The 23,530-nt window shown below is 42.4% G+C and overlaps 1 protein-coding gene across 1 annotated transcript in view; it reads left to right on the top strand.

The window, feature by feature from the left end:
- CTR9 (CTR9 homolog, Paf1/RNA polymerase II complex component) overlaps positions 1-18,937 on the top strand; it is a 41,278-nt gene extending 22,341 nt beyond the window's left edge. The window contains exons 8-25 of the mRNA XM_066365806.1: positions 2,574-2,681; positions 2,799-3,035; positions 3,225-3,314; positions 3,408-3,536; positions 3,640-3,823; positions 6,143-6,231; positions 6,741-6,926; positions 7,359-7,446; positions 7,601-7,749; positions 8,814-8,930; positions 9,088-9,233; positions 10,507-10,578; positions 11,544-11,679; positions 12,161-12,307; positions 12,699-12,856; positions 13,867-13,963; positions 14,180-14,292; positions 17,866-18,937. Coding sequence (XP_066221903.1) covers positions 2,574-2,681; positions 2,799-3,035; positions 3,225-3,314; positions 3,408-3,536; positions 3,640-3,823; positions 6,143-6,231; positions 6,741-6,926; positions 7,359-7,446; positions 7,601-7,749; positions 8,814-8,930; positions 9,088-9,233; positions 10,507-10,578; positions 11,544-11,679; positions 12,161-12,307; positions 12,699-12,856; positions 13,867-13,963; positions 14,180-14,292; positions 17,866-18,286 — 2,667 coding nt within the window. The 3' untranslated portion in view covers positions 18,287-18,937. The remainder of the gene's footprint in view (positions 1-2,573; positions 2,682-2,798; positions 3,036-3,224; positions 3,315-3,407; positions 3,537-3,639; positions 3,824-6,142; positions 6,232-6,740; positions 6,927-7,358; positions 7,447-7,600; positions 7,750-8,813; positions 8,931-9,087; positions 9,234-10,506; positions 10,579-11,543; positions 11,680-12,160; positions 12,308-12,698; positions 12,857-13,866; positions 13,964-14,179; positions 14,293-17,865) is intronic.
- Positions 18,938-23,530: the final 4,593 nt, after the last annotated feature.

Raw genomic sequence — 23,530 nt, 5'->3', positions numbered from 1 at the left:
CAGGTCCTCTTCCCATTTTTTATTGGATTATTTGCTTGTTTGTTCTGAGTTTTGTGAGTTCTTTATATATTTTGGATATTAGGCCCTTATCTGAGCTGTTGTTTGCAAATACCATCTCCCATTTAGTTGGCTGCCTGTTTGTTTTGTTCTCAGTTTCTTCTGCTGTACAGAAGCTTCTTAGTTTGATGTAGTCCCATTCATTTATCTTTGCCTTTATTTCCTTTGCCTTTGGGGTCAAATTTATAAAAAGTTCTCTGTGCCAAGGTCCATATGAGTTTAGTACCTATATTTTCTTCTATGTACTTTATTGTTTCAGATCTATTTAGGTCTTTGATCCATTTTGAATTAATTTTTGTGCAGGGGACAAACTGTAGTCAAGTTTCATTCTTTTGCATGTGGCTTTCCAATTTTCCCAGCACCGTTTATTGAAGAGCCTTTCTTTTCTCCATTGTGTGTTTTTGGCTCCTTTGTCAAAGATGATTTGTCCATATATATGTGGTTTTATTTCTGGGCTCTTGATTCTGTTCCATTGGTCTGTTGTGTCTATTTCTCTGCCAATACCACGCTGTTTTGATTATAACAGCTCTGTAGTATAATTTGAAGTCAGGTATTGTAATGCCTTCCTTCAGCTTCATTTTTTCTCCTAGGATTACTTTGACTATTTGGGGGTTTTTATGGTTCCATACAAAGGTTGATTTTTTTTGTTCCATTTCTTTAATAAATGACATTGGAATTTTGATTGGAATTGCATTAAGTTTGTATGTTGTTTTGGATAATATGGCCATTTTAACTATATTTATATTATAGAATCTAATCTTTAGTACATTTTATGTAAATTTCAAATAGACCTTTTTTATTCTCTAGAAGTATGTCATGAGTCATGGAATAATAAAAATAAGAAAATTAAACTAGATTCCATAGTAAGAAAAACCCAACATTTAATCTTTACCCTCATTTCAGTTAAACAATACATAAATTTAGCTAAAAGACTGTATAGCATAATTAAAAGTGTGGACTTTGAATCCCTCGGTTCATATTCAGGCATCACCATTGTATAGTTATGTGGCTTTAGGGAAAGTTAATTTCCTTAAACTTTAATGTTCTCAGTTATAAGACAGAATAATACTTTGTAGGATTTGGGGGAGTGGTAGTTAAAATTAAATATAAAGTGCACATTAAATACTTATCTACTGGAAACACTCAGTTACTATTAAAGACTGCAATAACATTATTATTCCTAGTATAAAAAAAATGTCAACACTGGCCATTGATCAAACAAAAACTGTACTTTTTTTGTGTGTGTGGCAGAGAGAGGGACAGACAGACTGGAAGGGAGAGAGACGAGAAGCATTAATTCTTCATTGTGGCACCTTAGTTATTCATTGATTGCTTTCTCATATGTGCCTTGACCAGGGGGCTACAGCAGACCAAGTGACCCCTTCTTTAAGCCAGTGACCTTGGTGTCAAGCTGGTGAGCCTTGCTCAAACCAGATGAACCTGTGCTCAAGCTGACAACCTCAGGGTCTCGAACCTGGGTCCTCCGCGTCCCAGTCTGACGCTCTATTCACTGCGCCACCACTTGGTCAGGCCAAAAGCTGTACTCCAGACCAGATTTCTAGTTGAATTAATAAAATACATTCCTGTTAAAATCGGAAAGTTGTTTCCTTCTCCTGATGCAGAAGCTCTGACTCTGAGACTCTAAGGAGATTAGCTCGGCAATCCAGATGAAAGAGGTCTGTTAGGAAGGTCATGACCTGTGCATTGAAACAGAGATAACTTCAGCCCTGGCTGAGGAGCTCAGTTGATTGGAGCATCATCCTGATGTGTCAGGATTGTGAGTTTGATCCCCAGTCAGAGCACAAGCAGGGGTCAACCAATGAATTCATGAATGAGTGGAACAGTTAGGTGTTTCTTTCTTTCTCTCTTCCCCTCCCTCTCTCTCTTCCCGCCTCTTTAAAATCGAGAAAATAAAATAATAAAATTTTTTTCAAATAAAACTAAATTCAAATCCAACTCTGGCAGTTACTATTCTCATGTGATTCAACATTTTCTTGTAATCAGAAACACCTGGATTCAGATTCTAGCTTTCAGCTTTATTGACAACACACTTTATCTCTTTAAGCCTCCATATCCCCATCTTTAAAATGGTAATAATGACACTCTTTGCAGGGTTCTAATTAAATTTGAAACAATATAAGAATCATACCTAGCTAGTGTTTGGTATGTAGTACATAGTTTTAAATAAATTGTAACTGTTCCTATTACTGTTAATAAGGGACTTAAGCTCTCTTAGGTCTTCTCATCACAAAAATAGGCCTAATGACTGCAATGGTTGTTGTAGGAATTTTTAAAAAGTAATAGATATAATGGGCAAATGTTAAACACTCGGTAAATGTTAGTTTCTGTCTTCCCCCAATTTATCAGGAAGGGAAATGAGAGGAATGATCAGTAAGTCTGGATACATACAGCACTGTTATTGTTAATTCAGTTACCATTCTAAAAGAAGCCTTATGGTTGAGACTGTTAAAGTTGTTTGAATTCACTCAGTTGATTTCCGGATCTTCCCTGTTCAGGATTATAGTAAGGTCCAGCACCTGGCTCTCCATGCATTCCATAATACAGAAGTGGAGGCTATGCAGGCAGAAAGTTGCTACCAGCTGGCTAGATCATTCCATGTTCAGGTAAGATCATTTTCAGCCTTCTCTAAATATCCATTCTTTTTTTTTTGCTTTACAGCTGTTCAAGTCTTTGAAATACTTCATATGTCTTATTGGTCCTGTTTTATTTTCATTTTGTAGGAAGATTATGACCAAGCTTTTCAGTACTACTATCAAGCCACACAGTTTGCCTCCTCCTCTTTTGTGCTGCCATTTTTTGGTTTGGGACAAATGTATATTTATCGAGGTGACAAAGAAAATGCATCTCAGTGCTTTGAGAAAGTTTTGAAGGCTTATCCCAATAATTATGAAACTATGAAAATTCTTGGCTCTCTGTATGCTGCCTCAGAAGATCAAGAAAAGCGAGATATTGCCAAGGTACGTTTTTAAAAATCCTAGCTGTTTTGTGTTATCTATTCCTACATACACTTATTCCTTATTTCTAGTTACTGCTAGAAGAGATACAATAAAAACAGTTTATTAAACAGGGTAGAATAGCCACCACCCTCTACTCTGACAGCTTGTAGTTGGAAAATACTTCAACTTAATGATCTCTTTTACCCCAAGGGTCATTTGAAAAAGGTCACAGAACAATATCCTGACGATGTTGAAGCTTGGATTGAATTGGCACAAATCTTGGAACAGACTGATATACAGGTATTTACCAGTGTGTTTCATCCCCCACCTAATGTGTAGTGTGTGTCTCTCTCACCTTCACTTACACCTGTTCTGTCCACCTTGGAAATACAGGGTGCCCTTTCAGCCTATGGAACAGCAACACGGATCCTTCAGGAAAAAGTACAGGCCGATGTCCCCCCAGAGATTCTGAATAATGTGGGTGCCCTCCATTTTAGACTTGGAAATCTAGGGGAGGCAAAGGTAGGAAAAGAGAAATTCCCTTCTTTTACACTATCTAGTTGAATGCTCACTTTTTTTAGATGCATCAACTAAGTCTTAACAAAATGATTTTCTTTTCTTACAGAAATATTTTTTGGCTTCATTGGATCGTGCAAAGGCAGAAGCTGAGCATGATGAACATTATTATAATGCCATTTCTGTTACAACATCATACAATTTAGCCAGGCTGTATGAGGCAATGTGTGAATTCCATGAAGCAGAAAAACTGTATAAAAACATCTTACGGGAACACCCTAACTATGTTGACTGTAAGAATTTTAAACTTTTCAAAAAATTATTTATTGATTAATTGATTTGAGAGATGGGAGAAGGGGAGAGAAAGAGAAACATTATTGTTGTTCCTCTTATTTATGAATTCATTGATTGATTCTTTTTTTTAGCGAGGGAGACAGAGAGAGGGACAGACAGACAGAAAGGGAGACAGATGAGAAGCATCAATTCTTCATTGCAGCACCTTAGTTTTCATTGATTGCTTTCTCATATGTGCCTTGACCAGAGGCTCCAGCTGAGCCAGTGACCCCTTGCTCAAGCCAGCAACCTTGGGCTCAAGTTGGTGAGCCTGTGCTGGCGACCTCTGAGTTTCGAACCTGGGTCCTCTGCATCCTAGGCCAACATTGTATTCACTGTGCCACCGCTTGGTCAGGCCATTAGTTGATTCTTACATGTGCCTTGACTGGGGAGCAAACCACTTAGCTACCCAGCCAGGGCTAAGCATTTTTTAATGAATTAAAAGTCCCACAACAGCAGCAAAATTTAGCCTGAAAAAAAAAAAATCTTTCTTAGAACCAATAGTAAATTATTTCGAAGGTTTTAATATCCCCTGTTCTTTAAGGCAAATAGATGCAATTTCACTTAAATTTATGCTAGAAACTAAAACAACTAAAAATTAATTGGACCCTGATAGCTCGGTTGGTTAGAGCAGTGGTCCCCAACCCCCGGGCCGCAGACCGGTACTGGTCCGTGGGCCATTTGGTACCGGTCCACAGAGAAAGAATAAATAACTTATCACGCAGTGGCGCAGTGGATAGAGCGTCGGACTGGGATGCCAAGGACCAAGGTTCGAGACCCCGAGGTCGCCAGCTTGAGCACGGGCTCATCTGGTTTGAGCAAAAGCTCACCAGCTTGGACCCAAGGTCGCTGGCTCGAGCAAGGGATTACTTGGTCTGCTGAAGGCCCGCGGTCAAGGCATATATGAGAAAGCAATCAATGAACAACTAAGGTGTTGCAGTGAGCAATGAAAAACTAATGATTGATGCTTCTCATCTCTCCGTTCCTATCTGTCTGTCCCTGTCTATCCCTCTCTCTGACTCTGTCTCTGTAAAAAAATAATAATAATAATAACTCACATTATTTCCGTTTTATTTATATTTAAGTCTGAACGATGTTTTATTTTTTTAAAATGACCAGATTCCCTCTGTTACATCCGTCTAAGACTCACTCTTGACCCTTGTCTCAGTCACGTGATACATTTATCCGTCCCACCCTAAAGGCCGGTCCGTGAAAATATTTTCTGACATTAAACCGGTCCGTGGCCCAAAAAAGGTTGGGGACCACTGGGTTAGAGCATTGTCCTGAAGTAGAGAAGTTGCAGGTTCAATCCCCAGTCAGGGCACATATGAAGCAGATCTGTGTTTCTGTCTTCTCTCTCCCTTTCTCCTCTCTCCCTTTTTCTCTTTTATAATCAATTTAAAATATCAATTGGACCATATTTCGTAGATAAGGCTATCTCAGTGGGTCAACTCCTTTATTAAATTTTCAGTAACTCCTTAGTGATAGATTTACCTTTATGACGGTCCTGCTTTCATGTCATTTTTACAGTGTTTACAATGGAAAGAGCAGTGTTTATAATGGGAAGGACAGTGAAATGATCATAACTAAAAATGTTCTACCTTGATTTTTTTTACAATTTCTAAGCATTGTAAAATTTGGGAATTATTTTATTAAAAATAATTCACATCTTGTACTTTCCTTAAAAGAACCTAAAACAATGGTATTTTGACCCTGATCAACCCAATAGCTATTAACTTGGCCTCTGACATGGTGTTATAAATGTAATAATAAGATTTTAGTTGAATGCCATACTGAATTTGGATTGATTTGATAGGCAGTAGTAAGCCATAGGAGAATGACATTTTCTGGGAAAGTAACTTGCATTTGTGTGGCACTTTCTTATTTAAATGAAAGAGCCACAGTTGGAGCCCAGGTTTTTGTAACAAGTAATTTTTAGTAGTCTGCCCATCACTGTTTTGCCATATGACAAGTAATATTTTAAGAAAAAAGTAACTTGACAAGAGAAACTGGGAACAGACAACGCAAAGCTTTTAAAATAACTAGAGATATGGACTTGGAGCAGGCCACTAGCATTGGGAGAGGAGTGGAAGAGGAAAAGCGGAGATTTCAGACAGTAAAACTTGATGATGACTGATTGCTTTAACTTGTTAGATATTTTTTTACCTGTGTGACTTTTTTCTGTTCATGGTATGAATGTGTTTACAAAAAACAACTGTTTCAAAAGTATGACTTAAATTATGACCTTTATAGGTAATATTTTAAACATATATTTTCAGGCTATCTGCGCCTCGGAGCCATGGCCAGAGATAAAGGAAACTTTTATGAAGCTTCAGATTGGTTTAAGGAAGCTCTTCAGATTAATCAGGTTGGTGATATTAACTATTAGATTTGAAAAATAATTATTTCATCTTTTTCTCTCAGTAAGTTAGGTTTTCCATTTAATAGCTATCATATTTCTAATATTTTGGCATCTCCCTTTTTAAATATATACTTGTTATATGTATATACTTTTTAAAGGTATTAAAGAGTATGGAATTCGTCTAAACTTTGATTTTGGCCCGCTGATTTCACATCTTAGCTTAGTACACACACATGTGTATATAAACAACTGAAATGAAAGTTTTATAAATCATTATGTGCTCTTGCCATGTAAATGATACTGGTAATTTTATTATAGTCTATGTTGTTGCATTTCTTTTGCTGATAATTTCACACTAAATTGATTTTGCAGCTCCTAATCTAAAGTCTCTGTTTGAAAAACACTGTTGTAAATGTAGCTTGTAAACCTTTTCAGTAATCAGCTGCTATGGAAAAATGACTCATCTTTCTGAATCCAAATGACAGATTTCACTTCTCTTTATGCATATGTTTCAGGACCATCCAGATGCCTGGTCTTTGATTGGTAATCTTCATTTGGCAAAACAAGAATGGGGTCCAGGCCAGAAGAAATTTGAGAGGATATTAAAACAACCAGCTACACAGAGTGACACTTACTCTATGCTGGCCCTTGGCAACGTCTGGCTCCAAACTTTGCATCAGCCCACCCGAGATCGAGAAAAGGTGATTTTTTTTTCTTTTTTTTCCAAGTGAGAGGAGGGAAGATAGAGAGACAGACTCCAGCATGTACCCCAACTGGGATCCACCCAGCTATTTTTGCGGGCCATGCTCACAACCGAGCTATTTTTAGCACCTGAGACAGAGGCTCTAAGGAGCCATCATCAGCACCCAGGGCTGATGCACTTGAATCAGTCGAGCCATGGCTGTGGGAGGGGAAGGGGGAGGGGAAGGGGGTGGGGAAGCAGATGGTCCCTTCTCCTGTGTGCCCTGACTGGGAATCAAACCTGGTACATCCACATACTAGGCCAATGCTCTACCGCTGAGCCAACCAGCCAGGGCCAAGAAAAAGTGATTTGTTATTGTCTCTTCAAAACAAAATTGATATTTGTTTCATTCTTGTTTGAATTCTTTTTACATTGTTTGTTTTTTTGGTAGGAAAAGCGCCATCAAGATCGTGCTCTGGCCATCTACAAGCAAGTACTCAGAAATGATGCAAAGAATCTATATGCTGCTAATGGAATAGGTGATTATAAGATTTGAATTTGTGAAATGAATGCTTTTTGGAGGAATGTTTATAGATCAGAATTTTCTTCTAAATGTATTGAAGTTAGGACTTTCAGTTCTTTTTCTGGTCACAATTAGAAAATTCTGAACTGTGAACCTTTCTCTAACTTTAGGAGCTGTTCTGGCCCACAAAGGATATTTCCGTGAAGCACGTGATGTATTTGCCCAAGTGAGAGAAGCAACAGCAGATATCAGTGATGTGTGGTTGAACCTAGCACACATCTATGTGGAGCAGAAGCAATATATCAGTGCTGTTCAGATGGTAACATCTTTTCTTTCAAGATATATTTTATATTGTGTTCATTGTTGAGCAGATGTTTTCTTAACCATTCTAGCCCTGTCCTGGAGTGGCATGCTATTTCCTGTGATACTGTGTCTATTCAGAGGTTTATAATTATATAATGTAGAGACCTGTCTTTGCTCTACAGAGCTCCACCACTGATTGCTTCATATTTGTTGAGTGCTTGAACTTGGAGTAAAAGAGTAGTACTACTCTATTAAAAAGTTAAAAGGCTCTTGAGCTCTATGGGAAATACTAAGGTTAGAGAAAACAAGCTTCTTACTAAAGGTAGAAGGTCAGAGCAGTTCAGGCTCTGGGAAGTACTAGGGTGGAAATTATTACAGTATTTGAATATCAGAAAGGCAGTAGTCACAAGGATGTATAGAACCCAGATTCCGTGTTTTAGTCTCGGAAGTTGTGTTTTTGGAGGTGGGCCTTTCTGATCTTCAGAATGATGATGTTGCCTTTTAAAATGCAAATTATCACTAGGGATATTCAGGGGGAAATTATTTAATCATCTTTCATGGAAAAGATCTTATCTACAGCAAAATATATTCCATTGTCAAAAAATGACATGTTCATGGAAAAATTAATACCAGTATTACTATATTAATAATTTCACCAAAATGCTAACAGCCAGAAGAATGAGACTTCTCATGCCTATTGCCAGTAGAATTCACCGATCCTAAGAAAAGGTGACAGAGTAGAACCCAAAGGAGCTGGGTGTATGACTTCTAATAAGTTGTCAATAAGCTGATTCTAGATAGTATTGCTAAAGATGAAAACGGCCTTCTAGTCTGCTTGTCCTTTTCTATCTTGGTCCAAATTTCAAATAGAAAAACTATTTCAAGTAGTTTTTCTTTTGATCAGAATTTTGTGTTGTGAAAACTTATCCTGGTGAGTATCAGAATTCATTCTCTGATTCTTTGAAACTAACCATTGAAAGGATAAAATACCTTTTCATATAGCTTTCAAATAGCCTGAAATTTTATTACAAAATAACAATATTATTTCATTCTTGTTGAGATTTAACTTTTTTATCGCAGTATGAAAACTGCCTTAGGAAGTTCTACAAGCACCAGAACACTGAAGTTGTGCTCTATTTGGCCCGGGCCCTCTTCAAGTGTGGCAAGTTGCAGGAATGCAAACAGACTTTGCTGAAGGTAAAAGAACTCATGATTATTCTTATTTAATTCTGTGCTCCATTACATGGATCTTTTAGTCTGTTTTATGCAAATTCATATACCTGACAATCTTTCACTAAAATCCTTTTCATTTCATTAGATCATATGCAATATTTACTTTGTTTTTTATTTATAGGCTAGACATGTGGCACCCAGTGATACAGTTCTTATGTTTAATGTGGCCTTGGTCCTACAAAGATTAGCTACCTCTGTCCTGAAAGATGAGAAGAGTAATCTGAAGGAAGTACTAAATGCTGTGAAGGAACTGGAGCTTGCACATAGGTAAAGACTGTGTAGAAATAACCTTTGAAACGCTTTGTTTCTTTAGACTCGTGTCTCAGAAGGTGCTGAAAATCACTTCCCTTAGGAATCTGTTAGTAAAAGGGAATCTATTCAAATCATTCCAGCAATTTTTAAACCAAACCAGATAGCTGCCACCAGGTGGTGCCAAACTGCAGCAAGGATCCTGCCCGAGTTGGATCAAGGAGCCAGATCCCTGGAACTGGCTAGTTAGCGAGCTTTCAAGCGTGCTCTAGATTTTTCATTAATCTGACAGTAATATGACCCAGCATGTTACATACTCAAAACTTTTAGATTCCACTTATGTTGGTTTTATTTCTTATGTCAGTGTGTCTTTTTATGGGCTATTAATTTTCACTGAGCTAAGATAAGCCTTTCCCCCTTAAATAATAAGTTTTTCAGCTGAAAATTTATGTAACTTTATAGTATTTATTTGGTAGTTCATTGTGTGGTCAGATTAAAACCTGACATCTCTTCAGGTTTTGTCCAACCTTAAAGAATTCTTATTTAAGCATTGTGGCCTCGCTTGGTAGATTGTAATTGCTTTCATGGCCTAAGCGTCCTAACCTCCATGCTGACATATTTAGTAAATTTCATGTTCAGTACATATTCATTGCCTTAACTTGTTTTTGGTTTTTTTGTTAATTTACTGTTAACATTAAGTGTAACGTGGATTTTCTTAATGAACTTGTTTTTTATTAAACAGATTAGCATATCGATGAAAGTCTTTTTTTTAAGTGAGTTGCATATATAATTTTCCTATTGAGATGCTAGCCCTTCATGTATTAAATACATGCATGTAAGTCAGTTAATATGTAAGCCTTTTCTCAGACTGTTTTTATACAACAGATAAAAAATCTAAAGGGCCTGACCAGGCGCTGGCGCAGTGGCTAGAGCATCAGACTGGGATGCAGAAGGACCCAGGTTCAAGACCCCAAGGTCGCCAGCTTGAGTGCAGGCTCATCTGGTTTGAGCAAGGCTCACCAGCTTGAACCCAAGGTCGCTGGCTCGAGCAAGGGGTTACTTGGTCTGCTTAGCCCCATGGTCAAGGCACATATGAGAAAGCACAATGAACAACTAAGGTGTCGCAACAAAAAACTAATGATTGATGCTTCTCATCTCTCTTCGTTCCTGTCTGTCTGTCCCTATCTATCCTCTCTCTGAGATAGACTCTCTCTCTGTCTCTGTAAAAAAAAATCTAAAGGGCCTATGTGATTAAAATCTTTTAAGTATTTTATTTTCTCATTTTATTTAGATACTTCAGTTACTTGAGTAAAGTGGGAGATAAAATGAGATTCGATCTGGCCCTTGCTGCCACTGAAGCCAGGTAATTACCATAGTAAATGGTGGCCTTGGGCGGGCGGTGGTCCATGTGGGCTGGGAGACTGGCACAGTGTCCTGGGGCGGGCGGTGGTCCCGTGTGGGCTGGGAGACTGGCACAGTGTCCTGGGGCGGGCGGTGGTCCCGTGTGGGCCGGGAGGCCGGCACAGTGTCCTGGGGCGGGCGGTGGTCCCGTGTGGGCCGGGAGGCCGGCACAGTGTCCTGGGGCGGGCGGTGGTCCCGTGTGGGCCGGGAGGCTGGCACAGTGTCCTGGGGCGGGCGGTGGTCCCGTGTGGGCCGGGAGGCTGGCACAGTGTCCTGGGGCGGGCGGTGGTCCCGTGTGGGCCGGGAGGCTGGCACAGTGTCCTGGGGCGGGCGGTGGTCCCGTGTGGGCCGGGAGGCCGGCACAGTGTCCTGGGGCGGGCGGTGGTCCCGTGTGGGCCGGGAGGCCGGCACAGTGTCCTGGGGCGGGCGGTGGTCTCGTGTGGGCCGGGAGGCCGGCACAGTGTCCTGGGGCGGGCGGTGGTCTCGTGTGGGCTGGGAGACTGGCACAGTGTCCTGGTCTCTCAGGGGTCGTTCACACTTTTCTCTGGGACACCTACCCTGGACCAAGGACTTTTTCTAAAGGTTCTTTCAGTGAGCATGGCAAAATTTACTTGGGTTTGTTGGGAAAATATATCAACTGTGTCACCAGAATCAAGATATTCCTGACTCTGAGTCACATATGAAGATAATATTGAGAACCTTTTTAGTTTTGCTTTGGGCAAACATGATAATTTGGAAACTTAGCATAGTTGACAGTATTGTCTTATAAGAAACGAAGTTAATTTTGCTAATTAACAATTTCCATAGATAACAGCTAATGCTCCTCCTTCAGATTCTTTAATTTGTGTAAGGAAAACAAGTGCTCTGAGTGTTTGAACCAAAAGTACACTGGCTGCATTCACTTTCTCTAAATGTGAAATGTTCTAGGCAGTGCTCTGACTTGCTGAGCCAGGCCCAGTACCACGTGGCCCGGGCACGCAAACAGGACGAAGAAGAGAGGGAGTTACGGGCCAAACAGGAGCAAGAGAAAGAGCTGTTAAGGCAGAAACTTCTAAAGGAACAGGTATTTATTGTGTTTTCACTTGTGCTAGAATCAAATTACATGCATACATCTACTTTGTGTAGTAAAGAACTTCTGATGGGAACCATCGTTTATTTCATAAGAACGTTCTCGCCTGACCAGGCGGTGGCGCAGTGAATAGAGCATCAGACTGGGATGCCGAGGACCCAGGTTCAAGACCCCAAGGTCTCCAGCTTGAGCATGGGCTCATCTGGATTGAGCAAAGCTCACCAGCTTGGACCCAAGGTCGCTGGCTCGAGCAAGGGGTTACTCGGTCTGCTGAAGGCCCACAGTCAAGGCACATATGAGAAAGCAATCAGTGAACAACTAAGGTGTTGCAATGAAAAACTGATGATTGATGCTTCTCATCTCTCTTCGTTCCTGTCTGTCTGTCCCTGTCTATCCCTCTCTCTGACTCTGTCTGTATCCAGAAAAAAAAAAGAACGTTCTCATGGGGCTTTTATCTACCCTTTTTTTCTCACAGGAAGAGAAACGTCTCAGAGAGAAAGAAGAACAAAAGAAACTCTTAGAACAGCGGGCCCAGTATGTTGAGAAGACCAAAAATATTCTTATGTTTACTGGAGAGACAGAAGCAACAAAGGAAAAGAAAAGAGGAGGTGGCGGTGGACGGGTGAGGGCGCCTCCCGCTGACCCTGGGGGCCCCAGTGCCGCCTTTGGACTTCCAGAAATGAAATGAAAATGATTTCACTCACTCTGTACTGAGTCCCTAGCTAAAGACAGTCTTCCAAGGCAGAGTGCTTTAAATGGCATCCTAGTGTTGGCTCAGCATATTTCATCTTGTAGTAACCTAAGTAGTTGATGATTTTTGCCCTTTGAGACATTTGTCCTCATTAGAAGTCTTTAAAATATGGGCTTCACCAAGCACCTCTTCCATGTGACTTGGTGTAAGGTCCTTCATTTGTCACATGACTGAGAGGAAATATGGCCTCTTTCTACACCTTAGAATCCCGACCACATTCCGCAGCCAGGAAAGGGTTGATTGTGTCTTATTTGGATTTCAGCGTTCTAAGAAGGGAGGAGAGTTTGATGAATTTGTCAATGATGACACCGACGAAGACCTGCCACTGTCCAAAAAGAAGAAGAGACGAAAGGGCAGTGGCAGTGAGCAAGAGGGTGAAGAAGAGGAGGGTGGTGAGAGGAAGAAGAAAAAGAGGCGAAGGTACGTTTAATGTGTTGTATAAACCTTATAAAGGTAGCAAAAGACTTTCATTTTCTGAATCTGTCTTATGTTTAGAATTTGCAAACACCTGGAAACCTTGATCTTCCTGAACGTGAAGCCTCTTTTATACCCTAATTCCCACTTTAATCCTAAGATAGACACCCACCACAAAGTCCCCTGACGACTGGAATCAGCACAAACCCCACAGCTTTCCTTCTGAGAGTTATGAGTTAGTCAGAACTAATTGCCTTTCTTGTGTCTTTAAAATTGTAGTATTTATTGGAAGATGTATGCAATGTAGAAGGAGAAAACCCAGTGTGTCCACGGGAAATCTTAGACTAAGTCACTGCGCCTCAGTTTCCTCTCTGTAAAATGATAATAGTGGTGCCCACTTAGTGGTTTTACTGGATGTTTTAAAAGTGAATTAATGTAGAGAAGGGCCTTTCACTCCTCCCAGTGCCATCCACCATTAATTAGTGCCCTGCCCGTCTCTCACCAGGAGGTGCCCCTACGTTGTCCCTTTCCTCCCCCATGGTGCTTCCCGGTCCAGGAACCTCCGGTGGTCTATCTGACGTAGACCTGTTCTTCCCAAACCTTGGATGCCTGTGCTTGGGAAGAACCTGATAAATTCATTCAAACACAGACCCATAGAATTAGAGCTGCAATAGGACATTAGCGGGCCTGGAATGAGTAGTTGGGAAGGAAGAAAGAGAGGAGCATGTTGAAGTCTGGAACCTGGGTCTTTTCTCATGTCCTGTATCATTCTACCAAATGCAGGGTTCAGACTTATTTAAAGTTAATTAGCTGGCTCAAGAGTGACTTAGCAGACATTGCATAAATACATGGTGTTTGCAGACTCCTGAGCCATGTGCAACAAGAATAAGTTAGGACTTCTGGCACCTGTGAAGAAGGATGTTCAGAATGAGTAATATTTTGATGGCAAGTAGCCTCAGACTTTATAGGCAAGAATTAATCTTGACGAACTTTCTTGGTGTTCATTCATTACTAAGACCTCAGAAGGGAGAAGAAGGATCTGATGATGAAGAAACGGAAAATGGCCCAAAACAAAAAAAGCGCCGTCCACCGAAGACAGAGAAGAGGAAGGCAGTAAGTGTTTAATTCTGTGATTTTTGTCCCCCTACATAAAAGATTGTAGTACACTAGAATACATTCTTTTCCAGCATTTTATTTAAGCACAGATTTTTGTTTTTGAAATGTGTTGGTTGCTGTTTGATTATATGATTACGGTGCAAACTCAGTTGAATAAGATGTCCTGACATGAGAGTTTTGACTCATCTGTTATATTTGATCTTCTTTTTTTAGCTCAAGCCAGAACGTCTGCCTCCTTCAATGAAGGGAAAAATAAAATCCAAAGCCATAATATCATCAAGTGATGATTCTTCGGATGAGGATAAACTTAAGATTGCTGATGAAGGGTAGGAAATTTTTCCTTGGTCTGTTCTGCCAATGAGAGATAACCGAGCTCTTCCAGGGATGGTGTCTACAGACATTCAGAATATTCCAGTGTTTGACATACACTCTAGGCCGTCCTACAACACAGCCTCTAACAAAACAGGGCTGGCTGAAGCCCTGGTGATAGACTTGTTTACCTTTCTACCACATGTGCTGTGTGCTCAGGCTGACTTCGCAGGGTTCATGTGTGACCCAAAGTTCTTATGAAGTTGTCTAACCTGAAAAGGCAGGTTAACGGGGCCTGTGGTGGACCCATGTTTGCTAAATGTGTCCGCAACAGGATCAAGTGTGCTTTTTTTTATTGAGGAGCAGAAAAATATTGAAGACACAAGCACAGAGTCAGGGAGCTAAATTAAAAAATGAAGCTTGTTTGAGTAACAAACAAAAGGCTGAAAGAAAGCAAAGAAAGTAAGAAAGGTGGGAGGCAAGGAAGGAGGGAAGGGAAAGGAGAGGGAGAGAAAGAAAGAACGAACGAAAGAAAGGTAGATGGAAGGATGGATGGATGTGTGATAGGTAGGTAGATAACAGAGCTTGATCACTGCCAAAATATCTTCTCTTAAGCATCTTAGAATCTTGTAGTTGGAAGAAACCTTCACACTATCTTATTCTAACTTGTCATTTTGTGCCACTATGTTTGTCTCTCGAAGAAAACCTGCTTTGAAATCTTATATCTTTGGGAATATTAGCTGAGATTTCCTGCATGACATTCTCCTAAATATATCATTTTCCTGTACTACCACTGACTGGCTAAAAGTATTATGAGTATCTGGATCCTGGTCACGTGGAGATAGGGACTTGCTTGACCATTTCCTCCCACGGTGCACAGTGAGACAGCTCTGCCTGCTTTGTGGAGGGCTGATGTAAGACTGCTTTCCAGTACTCTTCTTCACCTCATGGCCCACCAGTGAAGTAATATTTGATTTTACTTCCCTAAATTTGCCCCTACCCATTTAGAATCCTAAGGCTAGGACTCATAATACTAGACTACACCATGTTCTTCTGATGGCCATCATTTCATTCATCCATTCAACACACAGAACAACCATTGTATGAGGTAGCATGCCAAGAGCTAGGAGTACAGAGGAAAAAGAGATAGACCCAACCTCTGAGGAATTTATGCTTTAGAAGCAGTGAAGAATCACAGATAAGCCCAAAACCATGTTATAGTAGGTTAAGTGTTATCACTTAGCTTTTTGCATTTAGGTTCTCCAGGGGACCATACCTAATCTGGAGTTGGGCTGGAGGGGAAGTTGTAAGAAATGTTTTTGTGAAAGAGAGACTGAGTTGAGGGTTAGAAAAAGAGTAGGTAGTCCTGGTTGGTTAGAGGTGAGACAGAGGTGAGAGGTTAGCACACTGAGGTGCTAAGGGTGCTGGTGAGAGGCAGGCCCTGTAGGGTAGAGATCGTAGGGAGCCCTCTGTAAAGATTTGCAGTTCTCCTTTTCTCTGAAGACACTGGCTGACAGAAATTTGGGTTGCTTTTCCCTAAAACACTGTTTTGCCCTTGCCCGCAGTGTTGCCCTGGTCCATTGGTTATAGGCATGTGTGATTAGAGTGTTGAAATGTGTGGATTTAGAATAAGCATTGTTAAAATATGTAGCCAGAAAGAGTTATTGTGAGTGCCTGAGCTGCTGCCATATCTACACCTGAAGCCAAGGGCAGCTGGCCACATTGACACGAGCCGCTTCGCTCAGTTGAACTCCATCCTGACCACTGTGAAGTGCATGTTTATTTTGTCAGATGGAATGCAGTGAATTGGACTCCAGGGGCGCACTGGCCTTTAGTATGTATACAGAATGAATATATAGTGTCCTCTTCTTAGTCACTCTTCATATTCTCTAAGAGAACCTGAGTTAACATAATGTGTATGTAGGTTTCAGAAGAAAGTAATATATTCACCTCCTTAGACTGAACCCTGTAGGATTCAGTATTCCTTTCTTAGAATATCTGTCATGAGCCCTGGCCAGTTGGCTAAGTGGTAGAGTGTCAGCCTGGCATGTGGAAGTCCCAGGTTCAATTCCCAGCCAGGGCACACAGGAGAAGCGCCAATTTGCTTCTCCACCCTTTCCCCTCTCCTTCCTCTCTGTCTCTTCCCCTCCCACAGCCAAGGCTCCACTGGAGCAGAGTTGGCACTGGGCACTGAGAATGGCTCCATGGCTTCCACCTCAGGCGCTAGAATGGCTCTGATTGCAGTGGAACAATGCCCCAGAGGGGCCAAGTATCACCCCCTGGTGGGCATGCCGGGTGGATCTCAGTCGGGCGCATGAGGGAGTCTGTCTGTTTGCCTCTCCCCGCTTCTCACTTCGGAAAAATACAAAAAAAAAGAAAGAATATCTGTCATGAGAACCAAAACTGAGGAATATGCCAGAGGAGAAGTTTGTCCTTTCTAGAGCTTGGGGTTGAGTAGTGAAAGGAATGTTCTTTCCTCGGGAGCCTCCAGGAAGCCAAGAGTCCCTGGGTGCCACCACCATTCCAAGTATAAGCACGAGTACTCTTTCCTGTCACCTAACACCTGATAAATAAAAGTAGACACGCTGCAGGACTCTGAGCCCCAAGCTTCCTATCTGGAGTACGCCTGGTGCTGGCGGAGGGCACCAGCGCAGTACAGCCCCGGGCGGAGGGCACCAGCGCAGTACAGCCCCGGGCGGAGGGCACCAGCGCAGTACAGCCCCGGGTGGAGGGCACTAGCGCAGTACAGCCCCGGGCGGAGGGCTGGCGTTGCTCGGCAGACACTGGCAGCACCGGGGGTGGTAGGACAGGAAAGTGCCCCCCATCCAGCCTCGGGACAGGGCAGTTGTTCAGAGTTCCCACAGCCAAGGGAGAACCTGGGCTTTACCTTTGCTGCCATGTGTGTCTTTATAAAAATAAACAGAAATATCCCTTTTTCATACTTTTATATATGAAATTGAGAAATGCTTTGTTCTGATGAAAGGTTTGTAATAAAAGCCTAGTGAGAATCATCCTTCACTATATTGTCTTAGAGCTAAAGTGTTTATTCTTTTTTTCTCCTTTTTTATTATGAAATATATCAGTTATTAAAAAGTACACAAAACAAATATCACAAAATGAACATCTATATAAACACTGTAAAGTTGAAGAAACAGAATATTAAGTGCCTTTATTTATTTATTTTATTTTTTTGCGACAGAGACCGAGACAGAGAGAGGGACAGTTAGGGACAGACAGACAGGAAGGGAGAGAGATGAGAAACATCAGTTCTTTGTTGCAGCACCTTAGTTGTTCATTGATTGCTTTCTCATATGTGCCTTGACCGTGGGGCTACAGCAGACCGAGTAACCCCTTGCTCAAGCCAGCAACCTTGGGCTCAAGCTGGTGAGCTTTGCTCAAACCAGATGAGCCCACGCTCAAGCTGGCGACCTCAGGGCCTCAAACCTGGGTCCTAAGTGTCCCAGTCCAATGCTCTATCCCCTGCGCCACAATGAACACCTTAGTTTTTGAAAGCACATTCTCCACTTGTCAAGTTCTCCGCTGGCCAGAATCCTGGTGTCAAACCTAACCAGTGTTTGTCCTTTTGCCAGACATCCCCGCAACAGCAACAGCGACTCCGATGAGGCTGAACCACGGAATAAACGTGCCTCTTCAGAGAGCGATTCCGATGAGAACCAGAATAAGTCTGGCAGCGAGGCCAGCAGTCCCCGAAGGCCCCGAAGACAGCGGTCAGATGAGGATTCAGACAGTGACCAGCCGTCCAGAAAGAGAAGGCCCTCGGGTTCTGACCAATCTGACAACGAATCTCTGCAGTCTGGGCGGAGCCGCTCGGGAGCTTCTGAGATTGACTCTCCTCCGCCTTCCCCAGGTGCCGAGTCAGATCGAGATTCGGAGAGAGGATCGGAAAATGAGGGTTCTGGTCGAGGCTCTGGAAATGAATCAGAACCAGAGGGATCCAACAATGAGGCCTCGGATCGAGGCTCAGAACATGGGTCAGATGATAGCGACTAGGTTTTACTTCACAAATAAGCTTCATCTCTGGAGGGAACTTTTTAATATATATGAAAGCTGTGATAAAAATGTTTCAAATGTTTAGTTAAAACAGTTGTGAAATTTTTCCTAAGGCATTTTTTTTCTATCCATTTGTATATTGCTAAGCCCCAGGAGACATTTCCATTGCTAGAGTCCAATATTTGAATCTCTTGTGCAAATGAAGAATGTGACTATTCTTCATTATGGTACAATTCCACCTATCGCATGTGAAAACTGCAGTAAAAATAAACTCAGATGCTAAATCATTCCTACAAAGGTTTGGCTGAAACTGGCAGAAGTTGTACCCTCTTTGTGTGTTAAGCAGCATCCAGTTTTGATTCTTATTGCAATCTTTTACCAAGTGGTGCAGGAAACTTGGTGTTAATGTCTTTGTTTCATTTTAATCTTAGATTGAGAATATTTTTATTTTCTGAAGGAAGAGCTATCTACTGTATAATGGCACCAAAGTATAAATGAAAAATGAAAGGAAGGTTTTCTTAAGTAGTGTAATACTGCAGCCATGTAGATATATAATTCATAGATATATAATTCATTAGGTTGAATAAGATGTGAAAAAATGTTTTTTTGTTAGTAGAATGCTAAGCTACATAATAAAATTGTTTTACCAACTTTTGTGTCTTTTTTTTTTTTTTTTGCTTGGTACATTTGTATAATATATGAACATTTAGTGTAAATAAATTAGGCAAGTATTTGGAAGAACCTGAGTTAAGCCAAAGGTTGTTGACTCACAACTCTTATAACTCTTTGTAGATTTGTGGAATTTTTTTTAAGATACAAGAAAACTGCCCTGGCTGGATTGCTCAGTGGATAGAGCATTGGCCTGGCATTATGGATGTCCTGGGTTCAGTTCCTGGTCAGGGAACACAAGATAAATGACCATCTGCTTCTCTCCCTCTTCCTGTCCTGCAGCCAGTGGCTTGACTGGTTTGAGGGTCAGCCTCAGACACTGAGGATAACTGGTTGGTCCAAGTATGTCAGCCTCAGGCACTAAAAATAGCTTGATTGATTTGAGCATTGGCCACAGATGGGTTGCCGGTGGATCCCAATTGGGGTGCATGCAGGAGTCTGTCTCACTATCTCCCCTCCTCAAACAGAAAAAAATAATAAAGATACAAGAAAACTAAGGTACTAGTATGAGTTTTATTCTCCATTCAGTCTAACAATTTGAAGAGCAAAATTTTTATGCAACATCTAACACTATAATTTGTAAAAGGTCTAATTAATATAATCCATAAGTATTAAATGCATTATTTAGGTATTGAGAATGGAGAGATAAAGGTTTTTTCTGTCCTGAAAAATCTAGTGGTGAAGGTAAGTTTATTGTCCCTATAGTGTAAAAATTGGGGTAATGTTTGCACAGGTTGAGGGAGCACAAAGGACAAAGTCAAGGCCAAGTTGCCTGAGTGGGACACCTGAGATGACTAAGGATTGGCCACGTGGAGAACTAAAGGAGGTGTTAACAGGCAGTGGTAGTCGCATGTGCAGCTCTAGTAACTGGAATGACGAAGGCAAGCTTTGAAAGGTGAAGAGCCTGAGATTCAGAAGTTCATGCAGTTATTAAAGGTGAGGTTTAAATTGCCTGCTTTTTCTAGTATCATATAACAGATGAATTAGCTAATCCCCAAGTTAAAAAGCATTTCCCCACCTGGCCAGGTAGCTTGGTTGGTTAGAGCATCAGCCCGATGCACAGAGGTTGCCAGTTTGATTCCCAGGCAGCGCATATACAGAAACAAATGGATGTTTCTGTCTCCCTCTCTAAAATCAATAACAAAATTTAAAAATTCCCAACTGATAACTCACTTAACTTCAAACAGTATCTATTTAAACAAAAGTTCATTGGCAGATGGTACCTTGGGGAGCTATTTATGGAGGGATTTAACCTAACGCAGATAGTAATTTCTCCCCTTTCCCCACCTGCTCCAGGGTTTGGCTACACAGGTGCTTGTGAGGGTCTTCCTCATTTGCAGTTTTGGAGGCAGTTCCACCTCACTGGACATTTCTCCCAGGTGTGCCCTCAAATGAGCCCATCCGCAGGATTCTCCCACAGTCACGTTGCCCACATCAAAAGCCACTGTGGTTTCTTCAGATGTAGCTCCCCTCTGGCCATCCTTTGGAACCTGGAGATGCCAGGTAATGGGGAATGTCCCTCTGAGGAGGGAGAAGTTCCCTCAGTCTGACAAAGGAAACCTGGCTGACCTGTTCTCTGCTTTGCTGCACTGGAACTCAGCAATGTCATTGTCCTGCGCCTGCATGCCAAGATTAGCCTTTTTTTTATTTTTTTTAAGTGTAATTGACATATAACATTAGTTTCAGGTATATAATATAATGATTTGATATTGTATATATCACAGAATGATCACATTAAAACTAGTTAATATCCATTACCATACATGGTTACAAAAATGGAAAACAGTATAGAGGTTCCTCAAAATATTAAAAATAGAACTATCATATGACCTAGCAATTCCACTTCTGGGGGTTTATCAAATAAACAAACAAAAAAGCAACTCAAGGCCCTGGCCGGTTGGCTCAGCGGTAGAGCGTCGGCCTGGCGTTTGGGGGACCCTGGTTCGATTCCCGGCCAGGGCACACAGGAGAAGCGCCCATTTGCTTCTCCACCCCCTCCCCCTCCTTCCTCTCTGTCTCTCTCTTCCCCTCCCGCAGCCAAGGCTCCATTGGAGCAAAGATGGCCCGGGCGCTGGGGATGGCTCCTTGGCCTCTGCCCCAGGCGCTAGAGTGGCTCTGGTCGCAGCAGAGCGACGCCCCAGAGGGGCAGAGCATCGCCCCCTGGTGGGCAGAGCGTCGCCCCTGGTGGGCGTGCCGGGTGGATCCCGGTCGGGCGCATGCGGGAGTCTGTCTGACTGTCTCTCCCCGTTTCCAGCTTCAGAAAAATACAAAAAAAAAAAAAAAAGGAACTCAAAAAGATATCTGTGTTTATTGCAGTATTATTTACAACCTTAAGTTACAAAAACAATTATAAGCGTCCATGGATGGAGGGTTAGATAAACAAGGTGTGATATATTAATATATTGGAAGGCAGACCCTCAGGCCACAGCTATGATGATAAACTAATAGGCCTCTTTCACACAAAGGCTGAGTTCCTGGTCTGTCACACCCTGAGACTGACAGCTACATGAGCTACTGCTGGGTGAAGTCGGGAGAGCAGGGATTCTGCACCAGCCTGTGTTCTCGGAGAGCAGCTCCACGGATCCCTAGATGTGTGTCAGACCAGTAGCCTTCCCCTCAGGCCACAGCTCCGAGAGGAGCAAATAGGCCTCTCACAGGAAGATGGGTTGAGGCGGGACTGCTGTCTTTGAAGTGCCCGGGGTGGTAGCCTGCCAAGAACTGTCTCTGATGTTAGTTTCATGAGACCGAGGAACACAAGCCCCTCTGGCCTCCAGAGCCAGGGGATTAAGGGTTGTCCCCAGGGCAGCAACCACAAAAATTGAGCCATCAGATGTCAAAATCAGGGTACCATTCCCTGTCTAGAAGCTCTCCTCTGGGAGATGCTGGGGCTCTGGAGGGCATCAGAGGGAGGGCATGAAAATAGGGAAGTAACAAAGGGGGAGTGCAAAAACGGCACCCACCAAAAAAGTGCAAAAAGAAAAAGATGTCACCTGCAGGCTTTAGCAAGGCAGAGGGAGTATACAAAAATGGCCCACATCAGCTCCCAACCAGAATGGTACCCCATCAGGTCCCTGCCCTTCCTCTGCCACTTTAAATTCACAAGCAAGCCTCCTCCACCTAAAGTCAGCACCTTTCAAAGGCCGCTCCTGCCCTGGGCCCTGAGGTGAGTGAGTGCCCGGGCCACATGGGACTTTGGGCTACCAACCCCATTGGTTCTCACAGGTAGATGTTTTGGGGGCTCATCTCTCAGGTCTTAAAAGTTGAGTGTGCTATGTGGGGTGTAAACTCTGTGCTCCTCAGAGAAGCTTTTGTTCTGAGTTCCCTGAGTCTTGATTGTGGTTCGGAGTGGGATTTACGGGAGATTATGTCAGCCTTTCCTACTCCCTTTGATATGGGTATCTTCTCACTTGCCTAAATTGCAGGAGTCATTCTGCTAGTTTTCAGGGGTTGTTTTTATTTATTTATTTATTTATTTATTTATTTATTTATTTATTTATTTATTTATGGCAGAGAAAGAGAGAGTCAGAGAGAGGGACAGATAGGGACAGACAGGAAGGGAGAGAGATGAGATGCATCAATTCTTCGTTGTGGTTTCTTAGTTATTCACTGATTGATTTCTCATATGTGCCTTGACAGGGGGGATTGGCGGGGGAGGGCTACAGCAGACTGAGTGACTCTTTACTTGAGCTAACGACCCTGGGCTCAAGCTGGTGAGCTTTGCTCAAACCCGATGATCCTGTGCTCAAGCTGGCGACCTCAGGGTCTCGAACCTGGGTCCTCAGCATCCCAGTCCAGCGCTCTATCCACTGTGCCACCACCTGGTCAGGTTTCAGGGGTTGTTTTTAAAAGGAAAAATTGTACCACATGCAGCTGTAGTTTTGGTGCATCCTTGGAGGAGGTGAGTTCAGGATCTTCCTGTGTTGCCATCTTGACTAGATAGAACCTCAGTATTGGGCAAACCAATGTGTTTCATATATGTTAGGTTGGCTCGCTTATATTTTGCCTAATTAGTGCATTGGCATGGGGCAGTGTCACGTGTGTGTAGTCCCTGGAAGGCTGTGGGTGCTTGCCCTCAGGGTGGCAGATTGCAAATTGCTGATTGCCTTCTTCTGGTTGGGAGGGGCCATTATTTGCTACTGTTTGCTGGAGAAGGGGTTTTTTCCCCCCAGCCTGTTTTGCTGGAGAGGGCTGAGGCTGGTGGGGGCCTAGGAGTCTCTCTGAGTCCAGAGTGCTGAGGGACTTGAGAGCCCTAAGAAAAAGGGAAGTGGTCTTCCCTGCCTGTTTGCTCATCTGCAGTTACAGGACTTTAATAAACAAAGTGGCCCACCATTTTTGGCTCCACAGTTCTTTTACCATCTGCCTGAATCCAATGAGAACCTGCATGGCCACGACAGCAGCGCCCACTGGCCTTACACACTCAGCCTTCCATTTCTCAGCGGGGTTGGTGTCGGCAGGAGAAGGCAGCAATGCCTGAATGGTGAGTTAAGAGCAGACATACTGGAATCTAGGAGTCCTGGCGTATTCCTGGAATCCTGCTTGGAGATGCTGACAGGCTATGTGACCTTGGGCAAGTCA

This window comes from Saccopteryx leptura, chromosome 1, assembly GCF_036850995.1.
Source record: "Saccopteryx leptura isolate mSacLep1 chromosome 1, mSacLep1_pri_phased_curated, whole genome shotgun sequence".
Taxonomy (NCBI): Eukaryota; Metazoa; Chordata; class Mammalia; order Chiroptera; family Emballonuridae; genus Saccopteryx; species Saccopteryx leptura.
The sequence above is the reverse complement of the archived record's forward strand: the minus strand, read 5'-3'. Positions and strand labels throughout refer to the sequence as shown.